Source organism: Rattus norvegicus, chromosome 11 (genome assembly GCF_021556685.1).
Source record: "Rattus norvegicus strain SHRSP/BbbUtx chromosome 11, alternate assembly SHRSP_T2T, whole genome shotgun sequence".
Classification (NCBI taxonomy): Eukaryota; Metazoa; Chordata; class Mammalia; order Rodentia; family Muridae; genus Rattus; species Rattus norvegicus.
This window is the reverse complement of record NC_141544.1, coordinates 66,015,612-66,032,926: the sequence shown is the minus strand read 5'-3', so window position 1 is coordinate 66,032,926 and position 17,315 is coordinate 66,015,612. Positions and strand designations below refer to the sequence as shown.

Genomic DNA, 17,315 nt, shown 5'->3' with positions numbered 1-17,315 from the left:
TCATCAGTGAGTGCATACCATGGGTGTTCTTTTATGATTGGGTTACCTCACTCAAGAGGATATTTTCTGGTTCCATCCATTTGTCTATGAATTTCATGAAGTCCTTGTTTCAATAGTACTCCATGTGTGAATGTACCACATTTTCTGTATCCATTCCTCTCTTGAAGGACTTCTCGTTTCTTTCCAGCTTCTGGAACATAGTTGGGCATGTGTCCTTATTATATGTTGGAGCATCTTTTGGGTATATGCTCAGGAGTGGTATAGCTGGGTCTTTAGGTAGTACAATGTCCAATTTTCCGAGGAACTGCCAGACTGCTTTCCAGAGTGCTTCTATCAGCTTGCAATTCCACCAACAATAGGGGGGTGTTCCTCTTTCTCCATATCCTCACCAGCATCTGTTGTCACCTGAATTTTTGATCTTAGCCATTCTGACTGGTGTGAGGTGGAATCTCAGGGTTGTTTTGATTCACATTTCCTTAATGACTAAAGATGTTGGACATTTCTTTAGGTGATTCTCGGCTATATATTCCTCAGTTGAGAATTCTTTAGCTCTGTACCCCATTTTTTAATAGGGTTATTTGGCTCTCTGGAGTCTTAACTTCTTGAGTTCTCTGTATATATTGGATATTAGCCCTCTATCAGATGCAGGATTGATAAAGATCTTTCCCCAATCTGTTGGTTGCCATTGTGTGCTAATGACAGTGTTCTTTGCCTTACAGAAGCTTTTCAATTTTATGAGGTCCCATTTGTCGATTCTTGATCTTAAAGCATAAGCCATTGGTGGTCTGTTCAGGAAATTTTCCCCTATGCTCATGAGTTTGAGGCTCTTCATCACGTTTTCTTCTATTAGTTTGAGTGGATCTGGTTTTATGTGGAGGTCCTTGATCCACTTGGACTTGAGCTTTGTACAGGGTGATAGGAATTGATTGATTTGCATTCTTCTACATGCTGCCCTCCAGTTGAACCAGCACCATTTGTTGAAAGTGCTATCTTTTTTCCACTGGATGTTTTTAGATCCTTTGTGAAAGATCAAGTGACCATAGGTGTGTGGTTTTATTTCTGGGTCTTCAATTCTGTTCCATTGGTCTACCTTTTTGCAGCTTGTACTATTCTTTCTTTGCTCTGTACATTCAGCATTTTGAGTATTGTATGCCAAGCAAACTTTCTTTTCTGGTTCAATCTCCTTGGTGTTCTGTATGCTTCTTATACCTTTACAGGAATCTCTTTCTTTAACATAAGAAAATTTTCTTCTCCCTCTATTCCTATTACTTTTAGACGTGCTCTTTTCATAGTGTTACAGATTGGATTTTTTTTTTATGTGTGTGTGTGAGGAAATTTTTAGACTTAACATCTTTTTGAACAATGTATCCATTTTTTCTCTCATATCTTTCAATTCCTCAGGTGTTTTTCTTTCATCCCTTATAATCTGTTGATGATGATTGTCTCTAAAATATATTTAAATTCTCAACCTTTTCATTTCCAACATTCCCCCAGTTTGTGTTTTCTTCATTGGCTCTCTTTCCATCTTAAGATCTTGAACAGTTTTATTTACTTCCTTACATTGTTTGTATTCTTCTGGGTTTCTTTAGGGATTTATTAATTTTTCTCTTTAAGGACTTCAACCATCCTCACACGGGCTGTTCATAGGTTTTTTTTTTTATTGGACTCCAGCTATTTTGGAATAATCAGTGCCTGCTGTGGTGGGTATCTGGGTTCTAGTGGAGACATATATTCCTTCATGTTCTTGATTGTATTTTTATGCTGACATCCAGGCACCTGGGATTGGGATGATTATAGGTCTGGGTAGTGATAACTGGGCAATGTCTCTGTTGAGTGTGTGTTTTGTTCCTTGGCTGATGCTTCCTTCCTGTGTGTCAGGAGACTGTGGTGGCTCTGTGCTGCCTGGAAAGACATTTTCTGTGGAACTGTTTTCCCAGCCTGTTAGCTGGTGTGGGCCCAGTGCTGTTGTTGGAGGCTGAAGTAATGGGATGAGTTTGGGTGAATGAATCATGGGGGCAGAAGATATTTGTGAATTGTTGAGAAGGGGGTTAGAGAGAAAAGGGAGACTGCAGCGAGTGTGGATCTTCCCTCAGCCTCCTTGTTGCGCTAGCATGGGTAGTCTTAGATTAGGTACCACAGACTACCTGCTTGGGTTGGGGTCTGAGACAATGAATGAATGAGGTACAGATGTTATAAGGGAATGATCTGTGGTGTTGTCCATAGGAGATGAGAATAGGGAGACAGGGAAAGCTTCCACTGGTGTTCTGATGCAGAGCTAGGATTGAGGCTGGGAGGATTGGATCTCAGAGAATGGAGGGAGAAGAGAATCTCTGCAGGTAACCTGCCTGGTTTCTTGGCACTCTGTACTTGTCAATAACTTTTTGTGGAGATAACTGCATTCATTCCTTTATGTCTTTTCCTTAAGTATTTTCATGGTACAGCAGTGACCAAGATGAGTTGTGAGTAGCTGTAACAGTGACAATATGGACTACACAACCTAAAGATTTACTGATTGACTTATACAGAATACTTCTGTCAGTGCCAGCTCTAGAATGAAAACTTGACACTCAGTACAGTGTTTTAAACTTTTTCATATGCATTGGTTTCAGTGTCACCAATGGGAGCTTCACCTACGATACCAAGTTGGCTCAGGCTCCTAGCAATTGTCATAATGAAATCTGTGAAAAGTGTGCCACCATTTGAAAGGCTGACAGTGGATTGAATGGTACTTAGAGCAGTGTGTTAAGGAAGTACAGCAGTCTCAGGCAGATAGTATCATTTCCCATAAAGCATGGCTTTCATTTTATCCAAATGTATTTTGCTGAAGCAAAAAAGAAATTTGGTCTAGAGCAGCAACTCTCAACCTGTGTGTCCCAGCTCCTTTGGGTGGGGGGGGTGAATGACCCTTTCCCATCAGACCTTTTCATATCACATACTCTGCATAGCAGATATTTATATTACTATTAGTAACAATAGCAGAATTCTACTTTGTTCTAAAGTAAAGTAACCATAAAAATAAACTTATGTCACCACAGCATGAGGAACTGCATTAAAGGGTCACAGTGTTAGGAAGATTGAGTATCACTGCTCTAGAGTGTGCTAAATTGTACAGTTGAAGCGATTAGAGATGCCTAGTATTTAATGCAATTGAAGAACTGACAAGTCCATGCCCCCCTCCCCCCTCTTTTTTTTCAGGAACTTTGCTGATTATTTATAACTTGAAGCTACTGCTTAGTGGAGAACCAGAGTTGGATGTTACAACTGACAAAGAGGATATACTGATGGCCGAGGCTCTGGAGGAGTGAGTACTGGTGTACTGAAGAGCATCCTTCCTCCATGGCACTGGGCCGGAGCTGGGAGCACTGCATTTCAGTTACAGACATGAAGCTACTAGTGGTACCACTGTGACAATTCATTTTCTATCAAGCAGAGAAAGAAATTAGGCCAGATAGGTGGTCCCCCAAAACATGCTCAAACATCCAGTGAATTGGGAAGCTTCTTAAATAGGCCTCATCGATACGTCATATTTAGACTCTGTGGATATCAAGGCTGGATGTTTCCAGATGTTTCTCAGGTGACACGATGCCAGGACATTTGGAAATCTTTGGGTGATGACTTACAAAGTTCCTTAATAGTGTACTATTCCACATATATTAAAACAAACAACATCAGAATTATTATTACAAATCAACAAGGTGGGTAGATGTGAGTGGTCTGTAGATAGAGTAGGGAGCAAAGAATAAAACCAAAAGTGAAAAGAATATGGCGAGAAGTCAACTACAGGGTTTGTTTTCTCAAGGTGGCTTTGTGTCAACTCATTCCCTTGCTTTTATGTAATCAACAAATCAATTAGGATAATCATTCTTATCTATTTTTGGACCCAAGGAAAACAGAATGAGAAGGTATTGAGAGAAAGGTACGTGTAGAATCTCAAGTGAGTGAAGTTGGCATAAAGTAACTTACTGGGGCTTTCAATCACATATCAAGGGGTATGTCGGACTAAAATGGATGTCAAATGCAACTTCTTCTGATTTCTACATGCACACACACACACACACACACACACACACAGTCACACACACACACAACCATACACAGAGTCACATATATAGCACATAAATAAAAATTAAGTCTTTAAAAAAAAACAATTTACTATAATTCAATTTGTTTTATGTATTGTTACCTAGTCTAACCTTAAATTTCTTATTGTGTTAAGTCAAAAGAAACACATGAAAATGATTTTAGTATTGTTTTATTTAATCTGATATGTTCAAAATAATTCAATTTCAGTCTCAATATGAAAAATACTGAAAATGTGTTTCTGTCTCTGTCTCTGTCTGTCTCTGTCTGTCTCTGTCTGTGTGTCTCTCCCTCTGTCTCTGTCTCTCTCTCTGTCTCTGTCTCTCCCTCTCTCTTGTTTTTAACAAAATCTTTGAGGCCAGAGTATGTTTTAGACACACAGCACACAGGAAGTTGGAGTGGTATCCAATAGCAGCAGTAGCCAGTAGCCATTGTACTCAACAGAATGGTTTTAGGCTGAGGTGTCGTGACTCCTGTAAACACATAAGCTTAGCAGAGAGCGTCATTTCCTTTACCTTTGAGGTGAAACTTAGAAAGTCTCTTTTAGTATATTGTTTAAAATATATACCTTTGGATTATCTTTTGTAATTTTTCCATTTTATATTTTTTCTTGTTTTTATAGCAAGTGGAATTCTAAATAAACAGAAATAGAGGGAGGGTTTAGTTTATTTAGGGGGAAAAAAGGAACCAGCCTAATTGCTGTAGTGCTGGGAACCCCCTTGCCAGCATTAGGATGCCAATATCAGGACGGAGGCCAGAGTTGTTACCAGCACCTCCATTACACTCTCCACACTTCCCACTGCCCCTGCCCTTCTGTTTAGCAGTTGGTTCCAGAACTGATATTTCATGCTATTTAAAAGCTTTGAATACACATTTCCAAATAGTTATCTGTCAGAGTGCCTTGGCATTTCAACATTAATGTCAGAAAACAGTACATTATTAGAGGAATAATTTGTCAGCCTAAGTTGAGGGAGAAAGTTCTCGCTGTTTCCAGATTGTCTAATGATGCCTGAAGCTTCTCAAGACATTTATGCAGCCAATTACAAAATAAAGAAAATGAATCAGACCTAAGACATCATAAAGTTTTGAGTAGGAAAATTGATAGTTTTTGTTCATTCATTCATTCATCCATTCACTTTACATCCTGATTGCTGCCCCCTGTCCTGGCCCTCCCTCAAACAAGTTCCTCTCCCAGTACCCCTCCCCTTCCCCTTTAAGAAGATGCTGGCACTTTTTAGGTATCCCCCTATCCTAGCATTTCAAGTATCTGCAGGGCTAGGCACACCCTCTCTCTCTGAGGCCAGACAAGGCAGTTCGGTAAAGGGAGCATATTCCACACATAGGCAACAGCTTTAGGTTTAGCCCCTGCTTGAGTTGTTGGGACCCACATGAAGATAGAGCTGCACATCTTCTACATGTATGCAGAAGGTCAGCCCATGTATGTTCTTTGGTTGTTTCAGTCCTTGAGAAACCCAAGGGTCCATGTAGATGATTCTGTTGATCTTCCTGTGGAGTTCCTATCCCCTTCGGGGCCCTCAGTTCTTCCCCTAACTCTTCCATAAGAGACCCCAAGCTCCATCCAATGTGTGGCTGTGGGTCTCGGCATCTGTTTTAGTTAGCTGCTGATGGAATCCGGCTCCTGTCCACAAGCATTATAAAGTATCATAAATAGTGTCAGGGATTGGTGCTTGCCCATGGCATGGGTCTCAAGTTGGGCATGTTACTTGGTTGGTCATTCAGACAGTCTCTGCTCCATCCCTTTCCCTGTATTTCTTGTTGGCAGGATAGATTTTGGGTCAAAAGTTTTGTGGATGGGTTGGTGTCCCTATCACTCCAATGTGGTTCCTGCGTGGCTACTACTAAGAGTAGGAGGTGACCTCTTCAGGACCTTCCATTGCTGTGAGTCTCAACTAAGGTCCCTCCCCATTGATTCCTGGGAACCTCTCCCTCCAGGTCTCTGGCAAGTCTTCAAGATGTCCCCTCTGTCAGATGCAGATTTCCATTCATTCTTTTGGCCCTCTCGTCCTTTCTTCCGTCTCTCCCCATACCTGATCCCAAAGCTTTCCCCCTATTCCCCATAGTTCCATATCACAGTCTTTTGAAAGAGGGCAGAAGCTCAAGGTAGTGCAGGAATCTAGACAATGAACTGAAGCAGAAGTCATGGAAAAGTGGAGGATGCTGCTTATTGGCTTCTTATGTCTCCAGAAAAGACTACTTAGGGCTAACACTACTCATAATGGCCTGCGACTTATCATGTGAATCATTAATCAAGAAATGCCCCATAGACTTGCCTACAGGTCAGTTTCATGCAGGCATTCTCTCAGTTGAGGTTCCCTCCTCTCAGATCTATCTTGTGTCAAGTTGGAAAAAACACAGCCAGCACACACAAGTGCTGGGGTAATGGGCATATGCTATACCAAGCCCACCTTTGGAACTTGAATCTTGAAATCCATCCTGTTTTTCACTATATGCCAGTTTAGATTAGACCTAATTTATCATTTTTCTTTTCATTTTTGAGATATCCTTTGGTTACACAAATCTGTTTTTTTCCCTTGTCCTTAATAATAGTTTCTGAGAACAGTTAGAATTCTCTATGATGTAAATGGCCAAGTCTAGGTTTCATGGCTTCCACAAACTTGTGCTATGTATGTTTCTAAGCAATATGTTTCTGACTTCAACAACTTCTTAAGTGAACCTTTTATTAGAATTAATGTTGCTACCAGCCAGCATATGCTTCTACTTTGTTTCAGTTTTATCAGAAAGCAGCCATTCTTTAATGGTTTCTTTCTTACTATCCCTTCTTCCTGTGGACAGCCTTTCAACGACAGTTATTATGGTTTGTTTGGCCTAATGCATTAGACCTTGTCACCCGTTTTGGCGGTGTTAGCATTTTATGTAATACACATTTACTGTGCCCTGGCTATGGGTGGGCTGACAATGGGCTGACATTGCATATGTCAGGTGTCTCATTTGTTATTTTTACTTTATTCATTTATTTTGTTTGTTATTTTTCCCCACTCATATTTTTCTGTCTTTCCCTTTCTAAATACATAGTTGTAGTTTTGTTTCTCCAAGGGAGAAAACTCTTCTCTTGTCTGAAAGGTTTGCCAATGAGCTGTTCTGTTGCATTGTTTTGGTGGTTTGCCTTTACATTTAATAAACATGCCTAAACTTGAGATTCTATTATCTAACTGTGGAGTTCATTTTTATTGATGTCATTTCAAAGGCGTGGAGTGCTCTCATGTCCTTGTCTAGGATTTGGATTTGTCTGGGATTACAGTTGCACATTTTACAGTGTTTATCAAATCAGGCATAAACAGTTATTTAAGCTTAATTACACTATTTATTCTAAATTCCTCTGCATCTTCCACATCATTTTCTCCCTTCTTGAATTTATTGTTCATTTTCTCGGCTAGGTCCTCAAACGACTATTTCATAGTTTGTTAGAAGTAAACTTTTGAACATATATTATTCCTAAACATGTCCTTTTCTTCTCATTACAGAATTTATTTAAATGAAAATGTTGCCTCAAAAATAGTGTGCCCTAAAAGCTTTTTATTTTCACTTTCTGGGCCCAAATTATTGAGAAATGTCATGCAGATATAATTATATTCTCATTCTCTCTCTCTTCCCCCCTCCCTCCCTCTTTCTTTCTCTCCCTTCTTCCCCTCCCTCCCTCACTCCCTTTCTTCTTCCCTCCCTCCTTCTCTTCCCCCCCTATCATTTTCTGGCAAGGTCTTACTAATCAGCCCTGGCAGGCATGGGCCATGCTATGTAGACTAGGCTGGCCTTCAGCTCAGGAAACCACCTGTCTGCTTCCTGGGTGCTGGTATTGAGGAAATATGCCACAGTTAGCAGCAATTATTAAGCTCTTTATAACCACCACTTCCTCCTCCACCTTAAGCACCTTTAAGCCTTTTCTCTGGACCTTTTCTAATTCCCACTATTTATCACCTGTGGCTCAAATCCTGGCCTAATTCTTAGTACTCACTTCATAGTGGTTTCACTCTCTAGGAAGATTCACATGCATGGAGTTAATAATGTTCTGGTGCACACCCAGTCATATCTAGCTTTATTATTGCAACACAATTTCCATTGTCACCAGGGTGTCTCTATTTCTACCCTTGGTCCTCTAAACCTGTCCCTGATGCCTAAGTAGCTACGAGACCAATCTTTTTAAACCTTTAATAAAACAAAAACTCTTCTAAGGTAATCCATTATACTCCAACAGAATGCTTGATTGTTTGGAGGTTGTCTGACTGAATAATTTGGATGCCTGGATCTATCAGGAGAGCCCCAACCTCTAGGCTCTCCAGCCTCACTAATGGTATTCTGGGTTTTACCAGGAGACTATATGTATGCTCACTCTGACAACCTGATTTTATGTCTTTATTTCCAAAAAAAAAAAAAACCCTAATTCCTTTGCCTAATAGCCTGAGCTGCCAGTAGAGACATTAGGGTTAATTGGATGGCTAAGAGCTGTTGGCTGCCTAATACCATAGAATTTATTCTATGTATAGTGGTAGACAGGATCAGAAAATGGGGCCACTGGATCGTTGAATCCAGATCTATATGAACAAGTTGAAGACATGAAGTTTATGCGTGCATAAGTGGTTATGGAGAGCTGTTATTCTGGTGACCAGTTGTCTATGGTTCTAAACTTCTGTGTTCCTTTGTATAAAACACAGCTATACAGCATCTATGTGGAAGATCCTAGTGCTGTTTGTCTCCACTCTTGCATTCCACTTCTCCCCACAGCTCTTCTTGCTGGCTTTTGTTATAATGCCATTAGTTTGTACACTAGGAAACTAAGCCAGTGTCTGGTAAATGTCGGGCCAGAAATGGGTTAGATTCAAGTGACTAATTAGAATGCTATATTGTCTGTGTGATTCTCTAGGCATTATGATAGGTTCTATAGTAGGAAGGCACTGGGAAGTCTTAGTCATAGCACCCGTCATCCCTGAAGATCACTGGAGAGCCATGTGATGTGAAAGGGACTTTGTTACAATTGGAGTCTCTTCCATTTCAAACTCTGGAGGTCTGATCACCTCTAAGGCATCTTTTTCTAATGCTTTGGGCTTTGTTTGTTTGATTTGATTCCATGATCCATTGCAGCTGCTCTGTTTTACACTTGGATTTCTTGTGCTCATATTACCTTCAATGACTTAGTATATTGTAAATATTATAAGTTAAATGTCCTGAATATGTAGGACACTGGATACAAGCCCTGACACCTGGAGAAGAAAATAAGGCTTATGGAATTGACTGTCTTAAGAAAGGCCTGCTTTATCTTTAGAACCCATCAGGGCTGAGGCTCTTGGGACTGGAGAACACCATCTCGACCAGCTTCAGAGTGATGATCTAATGCACAGAATTAAAGTAGGGATTTTGTCCTAGGTCATGTTTTGAAATTAGGTGCCACATTGCCAGCAGTTTTTAAATTGACAGTCAGTGGGCAGCCTTCCATAATGACCCTAGTTTGCATCTTAATCAAGCTGGCTGGGACACATCACTGCTACAGCTCCAGACTGCTCTTACATGCTGCTGACATCTTGTGGTAATCACAGAAGAAGGACGTTTATTACCCCCTGTAGCTTAGGACTTTTCTTTGAAGCTACCTCTTGCAGTTGACATTTCTCTTAGGTGTAATCTACGACCTAATATTCAGTAAGTCTGTTCAAAGTTCAGAATTTACACTAGCTAAAAACTCTTTATGGAGCTTTTTGTGTGCATGATAATGCAGACTTCGTTAATGTCAGTTATAACAACACATCTGCTTTATTGGGAACACAATTTTGGTTGTCGTATAACTACTTTATACAGAACGTATGACACCTCTGTGGTACTGTAAAAGGACTTTGCTTAATGTTGTGCTTGGAATTCAGAACCCATGTTCCAGCCATAGACTGTATAAATTACCTTAGTCTATTTTTCTGTGGCTATACTAGAATACATGACGATAGGTTATTTATTCAGATGAGGCTTACTTAATTCACAGTTTTGGAAGCTAAGAGATCTAAGACCATGGGTAAAGGTCTTCTTTCTGTTGGGATCTTTGTACTGTGCCCTAAAGCATTAGATGACACCACACAGTCAGACAGTTGAGAGGACCACACAGTGAGAGAGACAAAAGTACTTTTATAAAAGATCAGCGCTGGATATAACCACTAACCAATTAAGCCATTAATGTATGAATATATGGATGGATTTATGATGATCTAGTTTTCTCTTACAGATTCCCAAGGGGTTGGACTTTTGTCACTCAATGGACTTTTAGTTTTAACTTGGATTTTTGCGGAGACATTCATACTGTAGCACAAGAGTAGTTTAGTTGATGGCTTGTGTAGGAGTCTATTGTCTTTGTGGCTATATGGAGGGGTTAGCTTTCTCAGATAATCTTCTATCCCTAATCACCTACGAGTATGTTCTCCTTTCTTGTGATCTTCCACCTTCGTATCTCCTGCCTGCTATGTCTACCGAGCTGTGACTTCCAAACTTCATAGAGGGAAGGAATTTGGGGGCATCCTTGAGCTTATGCTCCTAAACTCCAGCCCCAGTAATCTGAATCCGTAGCTAAAGGCAAGAACTGGCTGCAGTGGCTTGCCCCCTCACATTCCTGCCTTTCCCCTGTTCTTCTTCTTCTACTACTCCTGTTATTATTATTAATATGCATCTAAGGTACATGTGGAGCAGCCCCAGAAATAGAAGAATGTGTACAGATCATGTAAAGAAAGCTGCATAGATGGCACAGCAGACCATAGAAGACAAATTGCAGACAGACTTCTAAGAATCCTCAAGTCGAAGCAGTGAAAAGGACACCGATTTTAATCTGCTTCTCCTCTACCATATTCCCCAGACTCTGCAAGCAGTAGGGTCAGCCTTAAAATAGCCTTTTCTTTACTCCTGCTTGTCATGTGACTCTAAGTGGGGAGGGCTGGAGGTGGGGAGAGTGGCTTACTTCAGTTTCTTATCAGAGCTAATTAAATAGAAAGTGAAAAGGGAAACCACACCGTGATAGAGATATGGACTCCCCTGGCAAAGCACAGGGAGGCAGAAGGAAGGATGTTTGTGCAGAAATGAGACAAGAAAAGCCCTTGAAGAGTTTATGCAAAGAGGGTCCTTACAATTAGAGTTGCAGACAGTCCTTTGTCTTCTAAACATAGCCTGACTACTGGGCATGTCGTTGCTAGCCCCTCAAGTGCATGGTTTTATTTACAATTGGATATCATCAACACTGAAGATGATCTTCCCTGAAAAGACCTCATCACATGGGGAATGCTCTGCTACTCATCCTAAACTAAGCAAGAGAAGCTGTGAATGATCCTTCGTTCACACAAGAACCATTTATTTAATGAATGAGGTCACTAACTGCATGGAATTTACAGCCTGGTGGAGAGAAAAATACAGAGGTAGTGATAGTAACTGGGACAGGAGGTACAGAAGGAGGGACTCACACAGGCTCTAACACTCTGGAGGTACGGAAGTACTTCAGCAGAAGTGAGATTTCAGGGATGCACCCAGAGAGGTCTAAAGGAGCTAGCCAAGACTGAACAAAAATCATATATGCTGTGGTCTAGAGATTAGATGATATGAGCCATATTTGAGAACTGAAAGTAGTTGACTATCCAAGCTGGAAAGAGATGAAACTACAGGGTTAATTTGCCTAGAATAAGAAGAAGCTTTGCATTCTGTATTTAACCCTGTTTTCTTTATACTTCAGACTTCAGAAATTAGGACTAGTTCCGTTATGTTTGTCACAAACAGGGACTGGAGAAAAGACAGGAGTATAGAAAAAGTAATCCTGTATCAATCCTGAGAAGGGCTAACATATAAGGCTGACCAATGGCTGGCTTCTGGTAGTTTCCAACATGGATAGAACCCTTTCATTTAACTGAAAAGTTGTGTCACTACATCTAGATTATGCAAAGAGGACTGCACTGGTCAGTTTTAATTGCCAACTTGTCACACCAGAATTACCTGGGAAGTGAGTTTTAATTAGAAACTATATCTGGTTGGCCTATGTACATGGCATGACATATGTACATGTGGAGGGGTGTCTTGATTGTTAATTGATGGAGGAAGGCTGAGCTCATTGTGGGCAGCACTATTCCCTAGGCAGAGATTCCTGAAGTATATGAGAGAGGAAAAAGCTAGATGGGAAGAAGTAAGGACGGTTTTGTGCATTATATTCTCACTCAGATCTTGATGTGAAGCTTTTAAGTCCCTGCGTGACTTCTTGGAAGTGATTGATTAACTGACCTGAAATTACAAGCTCAAAACTTCTATCTTTACGAAGTTGCTTTTTGTCATGTTTTTCACAGTTACATAGAAACAGGAACAATGACTTACAATGAAACCCTCCTGGCACCCTGGAACTTGGACACAGAATAAGTAGCAGGTGTGAATGCTACTAGATTCCCAGAAACCCAGATCTTGTGTACTGAGTCTTTCAAGAAATATCCCTTGGATGGGACACAGGGAATATGTTATTGAGTTTTCATAGCTGAAGATGACACTGCTATGTGGATCTTCATGAAAGGGAAATCTTGTGCTTGGACATTGTCCTACCAAAAGATTCATGTATTGAATCATTGGTTTCCAGCATGAGGCAGTACTACTGGAGGTTGTGGAAGCTTAGGAAGTGAAGCCTAAGGAAGTGGATCTGTGATGGGACTTTTGGATGTGTGTCAGCAAAGCCCTCTCCTATTGGGCTTTCTGCTGCCTGATCAGGCATGATGTGAAAAGCCACATACTTTTGCCACCATGATGTTCTTTCTAAGTGTGTGGGGCTAAATGACCATGGAGTAAAGTCCCTGCAAATAGGAACCCAAATAAAACCTTCCCCAAGTATTTCCAACAAATATCTAATTATGGCAATGAATAGCTGATAAAAATGAAAAAAAGTAAGAAACTGGCAAATGGGTCCTTCCAGACTCTCCCATTTTCCTCTTTGCATCTATGTGTATCCTCATCACAGACCTGTGATAAATCATAGTCATAAATCCTTCCAGTGGACTGTTTCATAGAAGGAAGGTCTTGATGGCCTATGACAAGCATGCTATATAGGTAAATACCTATAAATATTTTTGAATTAATAAAGTCAGCATCAAAAGGTAGAAGTATTATCTAGGTTACAGTAACATCTCTAATCCCAGTAATGAGACGGAGGCAAGACGATTGCCTCATCCTGAGGCGTGGCACACATCTTTAATCCTAGTACTCAAGAGGCAAAGGCGGGGGATCTCTGAAATGGAGGCCAGCCTGGTCTACATAGCAAGTGCCAGGACTACATAGATTTTTCTCTTAAAAATATGTTATCCTGGTCCTCCAAACAAACAGAAATATACTGTCATTATTCATATGGTGTGTATGTATTTGTGTGTGTGTGTGTGTGTGTGTGTGTGTGAGAGAGAGAGAGAGAGAGAGAGAGAGAGAGAGAGAGAGAGAGAGAGAGAGAGAGAGAAAGGGAAGGGAGGGGAAGAGGGAGGGGGGAGGTACCTGTGTGTAGCAGAACTTGTTAATCACTTTGAATTCTCACCATACTTCTACAATTCATAAACTCTTTTATAAATTATGCTGTTGTTTTGCTGTACTGGGAATTGAACCAAGGGCTTTGTGCATGCTTGGCAAGCACTCTACACCTGATTGAAATCTCCAATCTCTCTGAATAACTCTCGACTTTAACCTTGAAATATCAACAATGTGTCCATTTTGATAAGTGTACAAATAAGGAGTTAGCAGCTTCAGGCCAATTTCAAATCACAGGATCGGAAAGGATTTCAACAGTGGCAGGATTCCTTGGGATGTTAATAAACAAGAATTATTGTTTTTCTTTTCTTGACAAAGTGAACAGATACTACTTAAATGTCTAACCCATGGGATACTAAAGGAAAACCGCAGTATCATAGTACAATACTGTAATTCAGATAGCATCCCTTGTTGCATTACAAGTGCATTATTAATGACATATATGCATGAATGTGCTGTAATGAAGAAACCCATTACTTCATATGCCAACTTAAAAATAAATTAAAAAGTGCATTGATATTTATGGCATAATAGCCACATACTAGGTACTTGGACATAATTTATGTCAGAAAATTGGAACATTTGCTTTGGTCAGAACTCAAATTTATGGGCAGCTAACCAATTCTAAGAAGACACATCAGTCACAGGAAATATGCTTTGCATTAACGGACCCAGTAATTGCTGCAGAGAAACAAAAATATGAAGCAAATAACGTAATCTTCCTGTTCAAACATAACTAAGAGATAGATTGGAGGCTCATGGGAACAAAAGGAATTTCTACTAGCCAGTTGTGAACAGAGAAATGAAATCAGAGAAAAGGAAGGAATGCCTTATCTTTGATCGAGCTTCAGACGGTATCCAAAGGAAATTATATCTTACCAGCAAACCCTTGGATTACTTAGGGCTTCACCTTCAGTTTCCAGAGTCCCTTAGAGTTCTGCCCTTGGACTGAGTGCCTGCTGAGCAGAGCCCTCAGATAGACCTCAGAGCTCCTTCTCATCAGGTGTGTCTCCTCCTGCACCAGAGAGAATGGCTCCCTGCTTTTTCTTTACTCTCAGAGCCTTTCCTTTAGCTTAGAAGCACAGAACGCTGCCTCTTAAGCCTGGCTCAGTCCAGCATTTCTTGTCTATTTGGAGAATATTTACAGCACACAAAGTGGATTTTAATATTCCAGGTCTACTAAGAGGCACAGTGTTCCAGCAACCTCCCAGCACCATGCAGCTTACCACAGTAGTTTTCCTCAGACTGCTGACATTGTTTTGACTCCTTAATTCTGTCTTCTAGTCTGTAGTTTTTTCTTTCATCTCTGTCCTCTTTCACCTGTTATGTTAGCGTGTCCTCTCAGCTGACCATAAGTACTTATTCTAATACTTGATATACATATGGAGTTAAATTTTATATGCCCCTTCAAAGTTCTGAAAGCAAGTAAGAATTTTCCCAATTTTATTTCCCTGCTCACAACTGATTGGTAGAAATTCCTTCGGTTCACATGAGCCCACAATCTATCTCTCTTAGTTATGTTTGGACAGGAAGATTGCATTGTTTATTTGCTTGATTTTTGTTTCTCTGCAGCAATTACTGGGTCTGTTAATGTAAAGTATATTTCCTGTGACTGATGTATCTTCTTAGAATTGGTTAACTGCCAGTAAATTTTAGTTCTGACCAAAGCAAATGTTATCTATGTTTGCCTTCTGTTCAGAGACTTACTGCCATAAATGTGGTAAGATTTGCTTGTGTTTGCAGCATCGTTAGCTCTGGAAAAAGGTTTCTAAGAGTATACAGAAACCCGAAAGAGAATGTCTGCATATGTAGTGCCCAGTTTGTACAGCTGTTTCGAAAGGAGAAGGAGGTGTGTCCTTATTGGAGGAGGAGTGTCACTAGAGGTGTGGTCTTTGACGTTTGAAAAGCCCAGGCCATTCCTACTTAGCGTGCTCTCTGCTTTTTGTTTGTGGTTTGCTCCAGATAACATGCCATGCTGCCCTGCCTTGATGAACTCTTATCCTACTCAACCTATTCCTTATGTTAGTTGCCTTGATCATAGTGTTGCCTCAGCAACAGAAAAATACCTTTCTTCTTAAATAGAATGGTACCTTCTATGCTGTAACCTTTCACATTCTCTATTTCAGATTTCCAGAGAGACGGTCATTCAGAGCCTACACAGCTGTTCTGTATTTTGAACCCCGGATGAGAATATTTATTCAGGCCAAAAGAGTTCAGACAAAGCACCTATGTTATTCCCTCTACAAACCCAGGTAACATGTTTCCTTTATTTCCATGGTACTTTTTACATGTAAAACTGATATAACTCCTCAGATTGTCAAGAAGAAGGCATTGACTGAGGTTAAGAGTTTCATTTTGCTCTCGGGAAAGACTGAACACTTCAGGGAACATGACATTTGAATAAGACCCTTAGTAGGAATTGGCAGTTCGCTTTCATGCTTTGGTTGTGATTGTTTTCATGCAGAGAACATGACTGGAGGTGTTTGTAGTTTATATAGTATGTTAGAACTATTAAGCTCCATATGATCTTGTTATATGCAGTAATGTTCTTCAGGATGAGAGTATAAGAAAGTGATTCCATAGGATTTTTACCACTTAATGGTGACACAAGTGTCTTAGTGTTGTAAGTACACTGTGGCTTATGACTGACTTCTCAGATTATAATATAGTATCCCTATCATTAAGCGAAGCATGGCTTACGGTTGGGCATGGTATGCGTATAGAATGAGCAGATGTGTAAGACACCTGATACACTTATAATTTACTATATATATTTTTATTTCCTTTTAAACATTATTTTTATTTTCTCATTTTATGTCTTGGTAGTAATATGATTTCATTGATTTCGTAAATATCAAACAGTTTTTCCTTTTCATTGGTCCCAATCTTGTAGGAGGTAATACTGATCTTGTGGATCAGTCAGCTAGTCTTTTCAACTTATTTCTTTTTTAGTGAGTTTGGTTAAGAAAAATGTCCAAAATATTGGAAAATGGATTCCTTTCTATTCTCTGAAGAAATTTTAGGAAGCTGAGTTTTACAACCTAAAACTCCTATTGTCGAAGATTGCTGTTTCCATGCTAGTATGCTTGCATTCACCTTCTGAAGTGACATTCTTAGCTCTATGCTGTCAGGAGCAGGCATTGTGTCAATGTCCATATGTGTGTGTGTGTTGGTGCCGCTAGCTTTTTCCTACATTATGCTCTTTTCAGTATTTTCAGTAGTAACTTGGATTAAAAAGCCAAATGTGAACTTTTTTTCAATTCATATTTGACCCTGGAATATATCTCCTAAGTAGTACTAAAAACCAAGGTGTGAAAAGAGTTGAAATCATTAAACAAATATTATATGGACAAGTGACAGATAAACCTTTATACTTTTTAAAATAATGTATTTATTTTTACCTTATATACATTGGTGTTTTGCCTGCATGTATATCTGTGAGAGAGTCTTGGGTCCCCTGTAACTGGAGTTATAGACACTTGTGAGCTGCAATATGGGTGCTGGGAACTGAACCCATGTCCTCAGTACTCACCGAACCATTTATTTCTTCAATCCCAGCCTTTAGATTTTTAAAAGTCCATTACAGAAGCATAGGCCTGATAAGTGATTTACATGAAAAGGTACATAGGTGCCGTAATTGAGCCAGAATGTTGATTCTACCACATACTGTAATGTGGCTACTAAATGTGGTTATGCAACTAGATAGT

At 40.0% G+C, this 17,315-nt stretch overlaps 1 protein-coding gene across 5 annotated transcripts in view; it reads left to right on the top strand.

Annotated features, from left to right (window-relative positions):
- Positions 1–17,315, top strand: part of Morc1 (MORC family CW-type zinc finger 1) — a 205,898-nt gene that overhangs the window by 51,727 nt on the left and 136,856 nt on the right. For 2 of the 5 annotated variants that reach the window (XM_087576598.1, NM_001172090.1), the window contains exons 8-9: positions 3,196–3,301; positions 15,735–15,860. In XM_087576598.1, the coding sequence (XP_087432724.1) occupies positions 3,196–3,301; positions 15,735–15,860 (232 nt within the window). Of the gene's footprint in view, positions 1–3,195; positions 3,302–15,505; positions 15,630–15,734; positions 15,861–17,315 lie in introns of those variants that run through there. The other 3 variants (XM_087576599.1, XM_087576600.1, XM_087576601.1) reach the window with 3 other exon arrangements.